The sequence below is a fragment of the Triturus cristatus genome, chromosome 3_2 (assembly GCF_964204655.1).
Source record: "Triturus cristatus chromosome 3_2, aTriCri1.1, whole genome shotgun sequence".
NCBI lineage: Eukaryota > Metazoa > Chordata > Amphibia > Caudata > Salamandridae > Triturus > Triturus cristatus.
In genome coordinates, this window is record NC_140584.1 from 667,735,227 (window position 1) to 667,749,176 (window position 13,950).

The 13,950-nt window shown below is 44.9% G+C and overlaps 1 protein-coding gene across 7 annotated transcripts in view; it reads right to left on the reverse strand.

Annotated features, from left to right (window-relative positions):
- Positions 1-13,950, reverse strand: part of ARMC8 (armadillo repeat containing 8) — an 811,657-nt gene that overhangs the window by 598,566 nt on the left and 199,141 nt on the right. For all 7 annotated transcript variants that reach the window (XM_085648657.1, XM_085648654.1, XM_085648653.1 and 4 more), the window contains exons 8-9: positions 2,139-2,214; positions 1,949-2,039 (exon numbers count right to left, since the gene is read on the reverse strand). In XM_085648657.1, the coding sequence (XP_085504783.1) occupies positions 1,949-2,039; positions 2,139-2,214 (167 nt within the window). The remainder of the gene's footprint in view (positions 1-1,948; positions 2,040-2,138; positions 2,215-13,950) is intronic.

Below are 13,950 nucleotides of genomic sequence, written 5' to 3' on the forward strand. Positions count from 1 at the left end.
AGACAGTGACCAGACAAGTAAAGATCCAAGAAGGCAGGTCGTTTTGGCATTTACATGTGATCAAAGGGCAGTGAATCAAGCCTAATACATCCAAAGCAATAATTGCAGTAACATTGTCCTAATAGACTTGAGAGGATGTCTGTCTACAGCTTTTAGTGACAGCAGTAGATTGCATGCAACTTATTTTTTTTTCTCTGTTTAGAGGTTTTGTAAATCACTACCTGCCGCCTTTTGGTTGCTTCAGGGCACAGATATAAAAAATATCACAGCTTAAAGCCAAGACAAGGTTTTATCAAAACGGTGAGTAACAGTGTTCAATTTTTTCTATTGAAATTCCTTTTCTGTACAGAGTTGAGATAAACGGAAGACAAAAATAGATGAGTTTTCAGAAGTGTATGGAACCTTTCAATTCAGATACGCTCAGCATAAGGATATTTCACAATCTTGGTCCCTGTACACCCAGGGACCTTCCTCTGTGTTTAAGCATCCTGAAAGATCACTGATTAATCGAAAGGCAAATGAAGAGCATTAACAGCCTTTGTGATTAAGTACTCAATCCATCACCAAGTTCTTGAGCAGTCACGATAAATGCATTAAGAGCAGTTGGACTCTTAGTTCTTAACAATCCTGTCAGCATTTTGATGCTTGAGCTAAAGTTTACAGTTTTCTACCAAGTATGTTGTCTTCCAGCATTGCATACTAGCAGGAATGGACTAGATACCAGACCCAGTCCTGGCAAAAATGCTCAAATCCTGAAGAAAGCTGTGACTAGAATGGGGTCCATGGGGGCATTGTTAGGTCACTGGGGAGCATTCTGAATACACACTAGTCCCCAAGCATGCAGTCCTCCAGGAAAATGCCATAGTGGCAGTTCAGCATGACTAGTTTCTAAAATTAATGATACCATCCCCTTAGCCTCAAGCCCTGCTCGAAGGCTGTAGATTAAAGGTAAACGTTATAGCTGTCACATGACTATCAAAATGCATTCAAATGACGATCTTTGTGGCACTACTGTATCATGCTTCTAATGAGAGGCAACACACTAAATATTTACTCACTGATTTCTAACCTTCAGACTCTAATTACGTTCTTATGAGAACTAACGTGCACTTTGGTGTCAAAAGACGCTAAAATTAGTAAAAATAACTGCTTAGCTGAGCTTCTTCCATCTATATGTTCTTAAAATGTTGCCTTTACTGTGACTCAAAACGGATTCTGAGGTATGCCAAGAGACACATGGATGCAACAACCTGATCAGCTGCTCCAACTATGCTCTCCACACTAAAAGAATTTGCTATCACTGCTACAACCCTTGCACTTTTACTCTCTACCCTATTCCAGCCAGTATGAAGCTAGCACCTGATATTCTATTTCCTTTTAATCTTTTTTAATTTCCCAATATGAATAACACACTACATAAACATGTTTTTGTGTTTGTACTCATTGTGGCTGTAACCAGTGCATCACATGGAGAACCAGAGACTGAAACCACCATAATTTCAGACCTGTTCATAAAGTAGGATAGCCTCCATTACTCTCCCATGTCAAGAATGCTAACAAGACAACTTTTTTCCTCACTCAAGAAGGCATAGGGCATGTGAAGTGGGATGCTCTACCTCCCAAAAGAGTACTTGGCCTTTGGATCCCTCAATCAATTTTTTCAATGGTTCTTAAAGGTCAAGCATCTAGAGAAAATTCACTCCACAGTGTGCAAAAAAACTGAAAGGTGTAATGTTTGCTAGTGGTTAGTAAGAGGGGATGAATATATTAAAATACAATTAACAATGTTACTATAAGGTAAACCATTTTAGATTATAATTTTTGCACGGCTTACCTAGCTCTGCCATTCAGTTTTTCCAATATTTATGCTGTAGCCAAAATATAAAAAAAACATCTTCAACAGAACAAGCATTATATACCCAAAAAAGTTGTGTGTTATAAAAATTACCATTTGGCAGCTGTAAGCTGCATTTCAATAGGCTTATCTCGTTGCAACATCTTTGCAAAGATCTGTGGTAACAGTTCGCCATCAACCAAAACTGTAAAAGACAGCAAGAGAAAAACACAGCATTCAACTCTTTGAAGAATAATCCATTACAAAAGAATTAGGAGGCGTTCAGGAAGAAAACTTTGCTCACCATTCACCAAGGTCATGGATACCTGTGGGTTCTCGAAAGCAAACACGGAAAAGCATTTAAGTGCTTGCATCCGGACCTGTAAAAGAAAATACGGTACTTCAACAGGCTTATGAATCTAATGTCAACCTGGTAACTCTTTACAGGTTTTATAACTACCTTGTTATTTAAAAAGCAAAGCAAATATTTTTCTATCTGTACATTTTACATTGAACATTTTTTTAGAATGTCCTCATGGGAAATCATGTTAAAAATATTTATTATGGCACTATCTTGCCTTGGATTTAAGGCACTTAATTCCCAAAGCAGAGAAGCAATGAAAAAAACAAACAGAAGAATAAGAAAGTATGTTCCAAAGCAATTTACCCATTTCAGAGGTGAGGCAAAGCAACAAAACGGGCAAAAGAACTACACTTCAACATACACTTAAAATTAATTCATCATAATCACACACATAAGACATCAACTCTTTTCAAAGACATTTAACTCAAACTCAAGATACCAGGAGCAGCTATTCGTATTCAAATACTTATTTACAGCATTCCTGAATTCAATACAATTACATGCAATCAACTAATCAATACTTGTTTATTTCGGAAATTAATCATCCACAAAATTAGACAACTCAATAAAATAAAGCACAAGCATAATCAGATCATTAAAGACTTGTTTTTAATGATCTGATTATGCTTAATACATATATTGTCAGCCTTGTGGTTTACATCACCAGAATCCCATGAAACAATTGAACCATACTGCACAGTTACCGGCTATATGTATCATCATATAAAAGCAATATATATATAAATATATACACACATTACCTACTGGCGATAGCCAGTAGGTAGTTATAGTTAGGACCACGTTTCCATAGGAAAACCTCAACATTCTATTTTGAATAACTTTGGCGCCGGTCGACGAATCCTCGCGAATTTCTCAAAATAGGTGGGGCGCTACGCTCCGCTCCTACCCTGAAAGTCTCGGGGGGATTCGTCAAGCGGGGGCTGAGATAAAAGGGGGGTCCCAAAACGCGTTTTTCCCATGCATTTTTCCATAGGACCTTTAGAACGAGCTACAGCCCGAATGGCTGAACAGAATTACTCAAAATTTGGCAGAGAGGTAGTCCCTAGGTCAAGGAAGTGCCTTTTGTAGGTTTGGTGTAAATCTGTTCAGTAGATTCTGAGAAAATAGCCTTTAAATCAATATATATATCTGAGCCAGCTTACGGTACGCTTACCGTACGCTTACGGTAAGCGTACGGTGGCGTGCGCGAGCGCGATTCTGATTGGCTCTTAGATCTTAGTAAACATTCGATTCGGCCGAAACCAGGAAGCGGCGGCCGCCATTTTGTCTCTCGCACTGAGAGAGATTTTTAAAATCGGAAGCCCAAAAACATGTAAAGGGGCTGTTTTGACAACTCCCTCCCACATAGTCATGTTGAGGGAGTCCCCAAACATCCCCCAAGTACAAAAACGGTTTTATTTTTTTTTCGGCAATTTCGCGGGGTACGCTTACCGTACGCTTACGGTAAGCGTACGGTAAAAAAATAAAAATAAAAAAAACACTATCCACACTTACCCCACCCCCTGTGCTTTTGGTGGCCGAAGGCCACCAAATGTGCTGGGCTTATTACAATGGAAAAAAACACTATCCACACTTACCCCACCCCCTGTGCTTTTGGTGGCCGTAGGCCACCAAATGTACAGGGCTTATTATAAGGGAAAAAAACTTAGCATTTAAAAAACCGTACTAATTCACTGAAAAAACCATAGGTTTCACACACGTTATAGTTAGGAATTAGCATTTAAAAAACCTTGTAAATTCACTGAAAAAACCATAGGTTTCACACATGTTATAGTTAGTGGAAATTTTACTGATAAAAAACCAATGAAATTGCCCCGTTATAGTTAGCGCAGGCAACTATAACTCACGCGACCGCAATCCTCTGCTGATGACATATGTGTCTTTATGAAAAAAAAATATTTGTAATATATGTATAGCTAAAAATGTATGGAAGAAGACATGGGCAAATAAGTGTCTAAATACAGTATTAGCATCAGCAGAGGATTGCGGTCGCGTGAGTTATAGTTGCCTGCGCTAACTATAACGGGGCAATTTCATTGGTTTTTTATCAGTAAAATTTCCACTAACTATAACATGTGTGAAACCTATGGTTTTTTCAGTGAATATATATATATATACACACATATATATACATGTTATATATTCATATACATGTGTGTGCCTATTTTCACTAAAACAAACAAAGGTTATAGGGACATTATAGTTAGACTCAGATTTCACTCATACAAACAGAGTGAAATTCAGCAGTTATGAGCTAACTATAACTTACACCCGCAATGCACTGCTTATGACCCCACATATTACATCACTCATGACATGGTAGATGACAACACTCATGACATCAAATGAGTGTAAATGTTTTTAAGCGTTTGCGTGTGTTAAACATATATACTAAGGTACTACAAAAGTTAAAGTAGCATACTAGGTGTACTACTACTGAGTGATACTACTTCTAATATATATTATTTGAGTGGCTGTGAGACTGTATGTATCCTTTTGTGTATGGGTGTGTGAGTAGCTGTATGGGTGTATAAGTGGGTGGGTGAGTAGCTGTGTGGGTGAGTCAGATGGTGTGTGAGTGGCTGTATTCGTGGGTGGGTGGGTGGGTGTATCAGTGGCTCTACGGGTGAGTGAGTGGCAGTGTGAGTGGCTCTATAGGTGGGTAACGGTGTGTAGAGACTGTATGGGTGAGCCAGTAGGTGTCTAAATGGCTGTATGAGTAAGTGATGAGTGTGTAAGTGGCTGTTTGAGTAGGGTGTTTGGTTAAGTAAGTCGGTGTAAGTGGCTGTATTGGAGACAGTGTCTGTGTGAATGGCTGTATGGGTGAGTGAGCAGATGGGTGCGTGCTTGTATGTATGTGTAAATGGGTATGTAAGTGGTTGTGAGGGTGTGAGAGTTGGTGACTGCTTGAGTGAGTGAGTGGCTGTGTTGAGAGGCTGTGTGGATGAGGTGGGTGTCAGTGACTGTAGGTGAGTAAATGGGTGGGTGAGCCGCTGTATGGATAAGTGTGAGGCTAAGTGTGTGGCCGTGTGAGTGACTGTATGGGTGAGTGACTGGTTGTGTGAGTGGCTGTACGAGTGAGTGAGTGAATGGGTGGGTGAGTGAGTGAGTGGCTGTTATGGGTTTGTGAATGGGTATGTGAGTAGTTGTGTGGGTGTGTGAGTGGGAATACAACAGGCTGTGTGGGGGGGGTTCTGTAGATGACGTCATCCGTGATGTCATTTGAGAGCCATCAGTGATGTCATTGACCATGTCATGAGCGATATAATCTGTGAGGTCAGAAGCAGTGCACTGCGGGGCGTAAGTTATAGCTAGCTATGGGTTAATCTGAATCTAACTAGAACATCTCTCTAACCTTTGGTTTTTTTCAGTGAATTTCTAAGATTTTTTTCAATTCTATTCACTAACTATAACAACCCTGTAACCTTTGTTTTTTAGTGAATTTCTATGTTTTTTCCAAAAACTATTTCCTAACTATTACTTCACTGTAACCTTTGTTTTTTTTAAAGTGAATTTCTAAGGTTTTTTAACTAGTAAAAGGGGGCAGGCCTCCTGACCAGCTCTAAGAGAATCCTTCTATGTCGGACTTACTGGAGTTAACAGGAGGGCTTCTGGACCCCCAAGACCCTTTAACATCCATGAGGACTTAATTGCTCAACAGCAGCAACAGCATTGCGCCAGGAAGCACGTTTGTCGGGTTGTGGAGAAAGGGGGCATGGCCTCTGTAGACCTATCAGCAATTCCACTGTGTGGGGCTTACTGGAGTTAACAGGAGGGCTTGTTGGCCCCCCAAGGACCCTCAGCATCCAAGGGGACTTTATTCCCCCACCAGCAGTGTCCAGGAGGTGTGTTTACAGAGAGATGTAGAAAGGGGGTGTGGCTCCCAAAGACCTCTCAGCAATCTTGCTGTGCTGGACTTACTGGAGGTAACAGGAGTGCTTGCTGGTCCCCACGGACCCTCTAGAGCCAAGAGGACTTCATCCCCCAACCAGCACTGCGCCAGGAGGCATGTTTGAAGATAGGTGGAGAAGGGGGCATGGCCTCCAGCAACTTGCCTGTCTTTTTCTTTTTTAATTATTTTTTTTGTTCGGGGTGGGGGATCATGTGCCCCCATCTCCCTTCCCTGGGCCACTTTCGGCCCCGGGGACCCTATCCCCCAGGGCCAGGCTGATTTTGAATGGGGGAGGGGGGCTGCAGTTTGCTATGGCTTGGCAGGAGCCAAGAGGACTAGGGGTCAGGGTGTTTCTATCCTGCCCCTTTTTCCTACGTTTGTTTCCTGTGACTCGGTTCAACTGAGTCACAAGATTGTTGTAACACTTCCTAGTTTGAAGTGTTGGCAGCCAATCAGATCTCAGCACAAGATCTCAGGTGGGGTCGCGGATCCTCCACGTCCCCAGTTGTATATCTGAAAAACCTTTAAATAACTCCGCAACTATTGATCAGATTTATGTTATTTAACAAAAAGAGTGCTTTCTTGACCAAGAGCTACCTTTCTGCCAAATTTGGTGTAATTCCGTTCAGCAGTTTGGGTTGTAGCGGTGTCTAAATTTTCCTATAGAAATTAACATGGAGAAAATTTGTTTTGGGACCCACCCTTTTTTCCTCAGGCCCGCTTAACAGATCACCCCGAAATTTTCAAGACAGCAGCTGCAGGGAGTGGTAAACTAGTTTTGAACATTTCATGAGGATCGTCAAACAACGCCAAAGTTATTGAGCAGCTGAAAAAACGCTTTTCCTATGAAAACTACATCCTAACTCTAACTACCTACTAGCAACCGCCGGGGTGGGATGGGTATGGGGGGCGTGCGGGTTGTGTTCCAAGTTCACCAACTGCAGACCTCTCATAGACGTTCATAAGTTGCACAAACATTTGCCACTATTTGCATCTTGTTACTGTGATGCAGATGACATACTTTATTAAATAAAGCTATCAAATAGGATATTAATCTTAGCTGTGCCTAGAACCTTTAAAGTTAAAAACTGGGTAAACTGCAGGAGAGCGTTCATACAAATATTTGCTGCTTGTGCCGTAGTTAAGGGAATAAGGTGGATAATAAAAGACCTTAACCTGCTTATAACCACTCTGGATATTAAGCAGAAATGTGCATTTTTGACAGAAAAGCTTGGCTTTAAAGAGTTACATAAGGAATATGCTACTTACCAGTATGCATCTGTTCTTGGCATGTAGAGCTGCAGATTACACACTTTTGCATAGATCGCCATCTGGTGTTGGGCCCGGATGTTTGTAGTTTGTTTTTCCTCTTGGAAAGTCTTTGGAAGTCACGAGGTCGGTGACTCCTCCCTTGGATCGTATTGCGCATGGGCTTCAGCTCCATCCACAGATTGTTTTTCGCCAACAGGGAAAGATGGAGCGTAGTAATAACAGTGAAGAAACCCATGTGTGTTGTATCTAAATAAGATAGACTGGAACAGATACAGGTAGCCGGGGAGGCGTGTGTAGATCTGCAGCTCTACATACCAATAACAGATGCATACTGGTAAGTAGCATATTCCGTTCGAGGCATATGAGCTGCAGATTACACACTTTTGCATAGACTATATAGCAGTTCCCAACCTTAGCGGCGACCACCGGTATCTGCTGCAGTGGTTTGAAATAGGGTTTTTAGTACAGCCTGGCCCACACTAGCTTGTTGCTTGGTTTGCACATCTACACAGTAATGTTTAGTGAAAGTGTGCGGTGTTGACGATGTAGCTGCTTTGCAGATATCATCTAATGGGATATTCCCTAGAAAAGCCATAGAAGTCCCTATCTTTCGTGTAGAATGGGCTTTAGGGGGAACGGATAGCGTTCGTTTTGCTTTGTGGTAGCAAATCTGGATGCATTTTACAATCCACCTAGCTATCCCTGATTTTGAGATGGGGTTGCCCTTGTGTGGTGGAGAGAAAGAGACAAACAGTTGTTTGGTCTTCCTGAAAGGTTGTGTTCTTTGGATATAGTAAAGTAAGGCCCGTTTAACATCTAGCGTGTGTAGAGCCCTTTCTGCAACAGTTTGAGGTTGCGAGAAAAATACCGGTAATTCTACCGATAGGTTTAGATGAAAAGGGGAAATGACTTTAGGTAGGAATTTTGGGTTGGTACGGAGAACAACCTTGTTCTGGTGCATTTGGAGAAAAGGTTCTTGTATGGAAAGTGCTTGCATCTCACTGACCCTTCTAAGGGAAGTGATGGCTACAAGAAAAGCTGTTTTCCATGTGAGAAATTGCAGTTCGCATTTATGCAAAGGTTCGGAGGGCGGTCCCATTAGCCTTGTGAGAACTATATTTAAGTTCCACACAGGTGAGGGTGGTACTCTGGGGGGAATTATTCGTTTTAGGCCTTCCATGAAGGCTTTAATGGCAGGTACTCTGAAAAGTGATAGGTGCTGCCTGTTTTGTAGGTAAGCGGCAATTGCTGCGAGGTGTAGCCGAATGGAGGTATATGCTAGGTTACACCTTTGTAGATGGAGTAAGTAGCATATGATGTGTTGTATAGACACGTCTAGAGGATTGATTGTGTTGTAGGGCGTCTAGCTTCTCTGATGACGTTCATACAGTCAGGGGGAAGGTTTAGGTATCCGAATTCTAGGATTTCAGGAGCCAGATCGCAAGGTTGAGCTGAGCTGGGTCCGGGTGCCTGATCTCTCCATGGTTCTGGGTTAGGAGGCATGGTGAGAGGTGTAGGTTTTGGTGTGGTACTACTGAGAGTTCCAGCAGCGTGGTGTACCACGGTTGTCTGGCCCATGTTGGAGCTACTAAGATCAGTGTGAGGGAATGCTGTTGTAGCTTTCGCACCACTAATGGAATTAGTGGGAGAGGTGGAAAAGCATACGCAAATTTGTCTGACCAGTTCATCTATATCGCATTGCCTTTGGACAATGGGTGTGGGTATCTGGTGGCGAAGCTTGGGCATTTCGCAGAACCTGCGGGTGAAGTTCCCACTCGTGGATCTGCTGCGTCTGTCTGCTGAGCAGATCTGCCATGGTGTTTTGGACTCCTGGTACATGCTGGGCTAGGAGAAAGATTTTGTGTGGAATTGCCCATCTCCATATGCTCTGTGCTAGTTGAGAGAGCTGTGGAGAGTGTGTGCCGCCTTGCTTTTGAATGTAATACATGGTCGTCATGTTGTCTGTGCGAATGAGGACTGCCTTGCCTAAAATCTGACTTTGAAAGTATTTTAGGGCTAGAAAGATTGCTAGTAACTCCGGATGGTTGATATGGAGTAACTTTTGTTGCGGCATCCATGTGCCCTGCACTGTGAGGTGTAATAGATGAGCTCCCCAGCCAGAGAGCGATACGTCTGTTGTTAGTATTATTTGTGGAACCGGGTCCAGGAACGGTCGACCTTTGGAAAGGTTTGTGGTGTTCCACCACTGCAGAGAGCGATGGGTGCGACCAACACCAGATCTGTCAGTTGCCCCTGGGCCTGGTTCCATGGGCGCGCTAAGCACTCTTGGAGTGGACGCACCTGGAGTTTTGCGTGGGGCACTATGAAAATGCAAGAGGCCATCATCCCTATCGGTTGCATAAACACTCTTGCTGGAAGGGAGTGTTGAAGTATGAATCTTTGACAAAAAGCCTGAATGCTTGCAATCCTGGCCGGATTGGGGTGGGCTATGGCTTTTGAGGTGTCTATGGTGGCACCGAGGTATTGCTTTATGTGGGATGGTGTTAGTTGGGACTTTTGGTGGTTCACCGTGAAGCCTAGTTGGTGAAGTAGTTGGATTGTAGTGGCGGTGTGGTGTACACATTGGTTGTAGGACGTGGCTTTTATCAGCCAGTCGTCCAAATATGGGAAGACATGAATGTGCTGTCTTCTGAGGTGTGCCGCCACTACCGCTAGGCACTTGGTGAATATCCTTGGTGCTGTTGTGACCCCGAATGGGAGCACCTTGAACTGGTAGTGTTGCCCGTCCACTACAAATCTGAGGTACTTTCTGTGAGCATGGTGTACCGGAATGTGAAAGTATGCGTCTTTCAAGTCCAGTGTGGTGAGAAAGTCATTCTGGGAGAGGAGCGGAAGCACCTGCTGAAGCGTTACCATGTGAAAATGGTCTGAATGTATGTATGTGTTTAGGGGCCGGAGATCTAGAATAGGTCGTAGAGTCTCGTCCCTTTTTGGTATTAGAAAATATAGGGAGTAGACCCCTAAATTTTGCTGATTGGCGGGAACTTGTTCTATTGCCTGTTTTTGTAGGAGGGAGATTACCTCCTGTTTTAGTAATGTGGAATGTTCTTGTGACATTGGGCGTTGCCTGGGTGGAATGTTTGGGGGGGGGGTAGATGTTAATTCTAGGCAGTACCCTGACCGAATAATTTGGGTCACCCATTTGTCTGAGGTGATGGTCTCCCAGACCTGAAGGAAATTTTGTAGTCTGCCCCCGACCGGAGTGGGATGGTCTGGAGGGAGCGGGGGGAAGTCATTGGGTAGGCAGTGTGGCAGAGCGGACGGTATTTGTTTTGCCTCTGCCTTTATTGTTATTGCCCCTATAGCCGCCTCTTTGATAACCCCTTGTGAAGGTGGACTGAGTGGGGGATTTGTAGGAAGTGGACGCGCTATCTGAGGAGTAGCCTCTAGACGTACTCCGAAAGGAAGAGCGGCGAAAGGAGCGCCTAGGAGGGTGTGACTGCAGGGCTCCCATAGATTTCGCCGTATCAGTGTCCTTCTTCATTTTTTCTAGGGCCTCATCTACCTTTGGGCCGAATAGGTGTTCTTGGTCAAAGGGATGATTTAGGATGGAGGCCTGTACCTCATGTTTGAAACCTGATATTCTCAGCCAGGCATGGCGACGGAGGAGGACGCTAGTATTAATGGCCCTGGAGGCTGTTTCTGCTGCATCTAAGGCACAGCGTATGGAGGTGTTAGTTATTGTCTTAGCCTCTTGAATTAATTCATTGGCCCTATTTTTGTATCTTTCCGGGAGGTGGTGCATTATGGTTTCTAATTCATCATAATGTGCCCTATCGTATCTGGCCAATAGCGCTTGGGTGTTGGCGATACGCCATATATTGGCTGCCTGTGACGCAGTGCGCTTTCCGAACGCGTCCAGTAGCTTTGACTCTTTTTCAGCTGGTGGTGCTTCGCCTGACGCCTGGGAATTTGACCTCTTCCGTGCAGTGGAAACCACTAGGGAATCTAGAGGCGCTGGCCCTTTGATATAGGCAGGATCTGTGGGGGCAGCTTTGTACTTTTTTTTCTATGCGTGGGTTAATGTCCCTGGCCCTGACTGGGTCCTTAAAAACCTCTGGCGCATGTTTTACCACCCCCTTGAGCATAGGTAGTATGGAGGTAGACCTATATGCGGTATCAAAGGTGTCGAGGAGGAAATCCTTCTCCACTGGGTCAGTGTGTAACTCTACCCCGTGATAATGTGCCGCCCTCTGAAGTAGGTGGTGGAAACCTAATGAGTCTTCCGGTGGAGATGGCCAGGAAGGGTAAAGGTCATCTTGTGGGATGTCTGGAATATCTGGGTTATTGTAGTTGTCCCATGGGTCTGGGGATCCTGTAGGGGCGGGGTCTTGGGGCACATCCCCTGGATCGTGAAATGGGTCCCCCTGATCATCATCGTCAGGAGACGGGGTCGGAGAGCGATGAGGTGGGGGTGGAGAAGGTGGAGGGGGCGGATGTGGAGAGGGTGGAGGAGGTGGGGAAGGCATTCTGAAAGGGGAGGTAGCAGAGTCCTTCCTCTTTGGAGGTGGAGGCGGAGCCGGTTTGTCCAAATGTCTTTTTTTGGAAGAAAGTGCCAAATGTCCAGTTTTTGGATCCTTGGTAAGAGTTTTTTGCAAGGGATCCGGTGTAAACAGTTCCTGTGACAATGTTTGTTCCGTCAGCGCCGAAGTTTTCGGGGCCGATGACTTTTTAGGCTTGTCCGTGCCATGCTTAGCACTGGGCTTGCGAACCTCCGTTTTCTTGGTCGGTGCCGAGGTGGGCTTCGGCGTGGAAGTGTCGGTGTCGAGGGCCTTATGGGGTTTGGTCGGTACCGAAGATGGCGTCGGTACGGAAGCGCTGGGTTTCGACACCGAGGACTTCGGTGCGGAGCTCAGTGTCGAGGTAGAGGTTGGTTTCTTTTTCGGTGCCAAAGTGTGTTTGTCGGCACCGCTGGAAGGCTGGCTCGAGCCCGAGCCGCCGGAAGGCTTATTTGGCTTCTTCACCGGGCCCGAAGGTGGGGTGTGTGAAGCAGTGTCTCTGGTCTTGCCTAGGCCCGGAGGCGAAGGCGTGACCGAAGCCTTTTTGGGTATCGGCGCGGGTGGGAGGGGGGGGGTATATTACTCACGGCCCTCTGCGCCGGGGTGATGTCGTCGGCTTCGGAAGCACTGACGGGGTCCTCTTCGGTGCGCTGCTGTCCCGGATCTTCGACGTCGTCTCCGAAGATGTCGACTGGAACGGAGGTCGAGGAGTATGCCATGTTTCGTCTGGCTCTTCGGTCCCGAATAGTCTTTTTCGATCTGAAAGACTTACAGGCCGGACAGTCTCGAGCCTCGTGTTCAGGGGAGAGGCAGAGGTTGCACACCTCATGAAGATCGGTGTGGGGGAATTTGGACCCACATCGAGGGCACTACTTGAATGGAGTTCTTTCCATCAGCCGGGACCGGAGCTTGGGTAGGCCCGAAGGCCGCCGTCGACGACTGGAACCGAAGATTTGTCGATGAGAAGGTGATGGAGGAGATCGCGATCGAAACAATACCGCGATGTGAGTGAGGATTCTGCTTCGATCGTCGAACTGGAAATGTTCGGAAGCGGAGCGCGAAGATTACATCCAAGCCAGATGGCGGAAAAAAACAATCTGAGGATAGAGCCGAAGCCCATGCGCAATACGATTCAAGGGAGGAGTTACCGACCTCGTGACTTCCAAAGACTTTCCAAGAGGAAAAACAAACTACAAACATCCGGGCCCAACACCAGATGGCGATCTATGCAAAAGTGTGTAATCAGCAGCTCATATGCCTCAAACACACATTATTTCATACAGTCCACTAAAGAGTGTCTTACGTACTTGCAATTCTAAATACAGTCCTGCCATAAATAAAAGGTTCACTCTTTGAATCCTTCTTCCACCTACACATAATAACAGAGGCTGAAATGTTTGAAAAAATCCATACGAATTAAACCAACAGGTTTGGATGGATTAAATGTCACTGTGTGCCGACTGAGGAAACACCACTATGGACTGGAAACTGACTGAGACATGCAGCAAAATTGGAAGATTGTCAGCCTGGGACATTATTGGAATCGCTAAACTCAGTGATATTTCGGAGGGCAGCGCCACACGCACATTTCAACATCTTAAGGACACGATGAAATGCACACACCGCAATGTTATGGCTACTTACAGATACACCATGCACTAGAGAAAAGTCAGGGAAACCTGCAGGCTCTCACAAATCACAGTCAGATAGACATACATCGCAATGACTCAGCTGAGAGAAAAGGGGATTTCGAAGAAGTCCTGTACACTAGTGAACAACACCCCAGACCCCATGATATTCCCGAGGGTGTGATGGAAACGGGATGTGGGCACTCTAAAGGTAGAGGATTGGGTCGAAGCAAAAGCGAAAGCTGAGCAATATGTAAATAAATATAGGGATTGCCTAGAGAAACATCAAAAAAGTTGGGGTGACTAAAATACCTATTCTACAAATCATAACAGGACTGTCTCGTTGTTAACATAAATCAAAGAATATGTGACGCAATTTGGTGGCGGCGCTCGATGTGTCAGTCGAATCTCTATGTTCC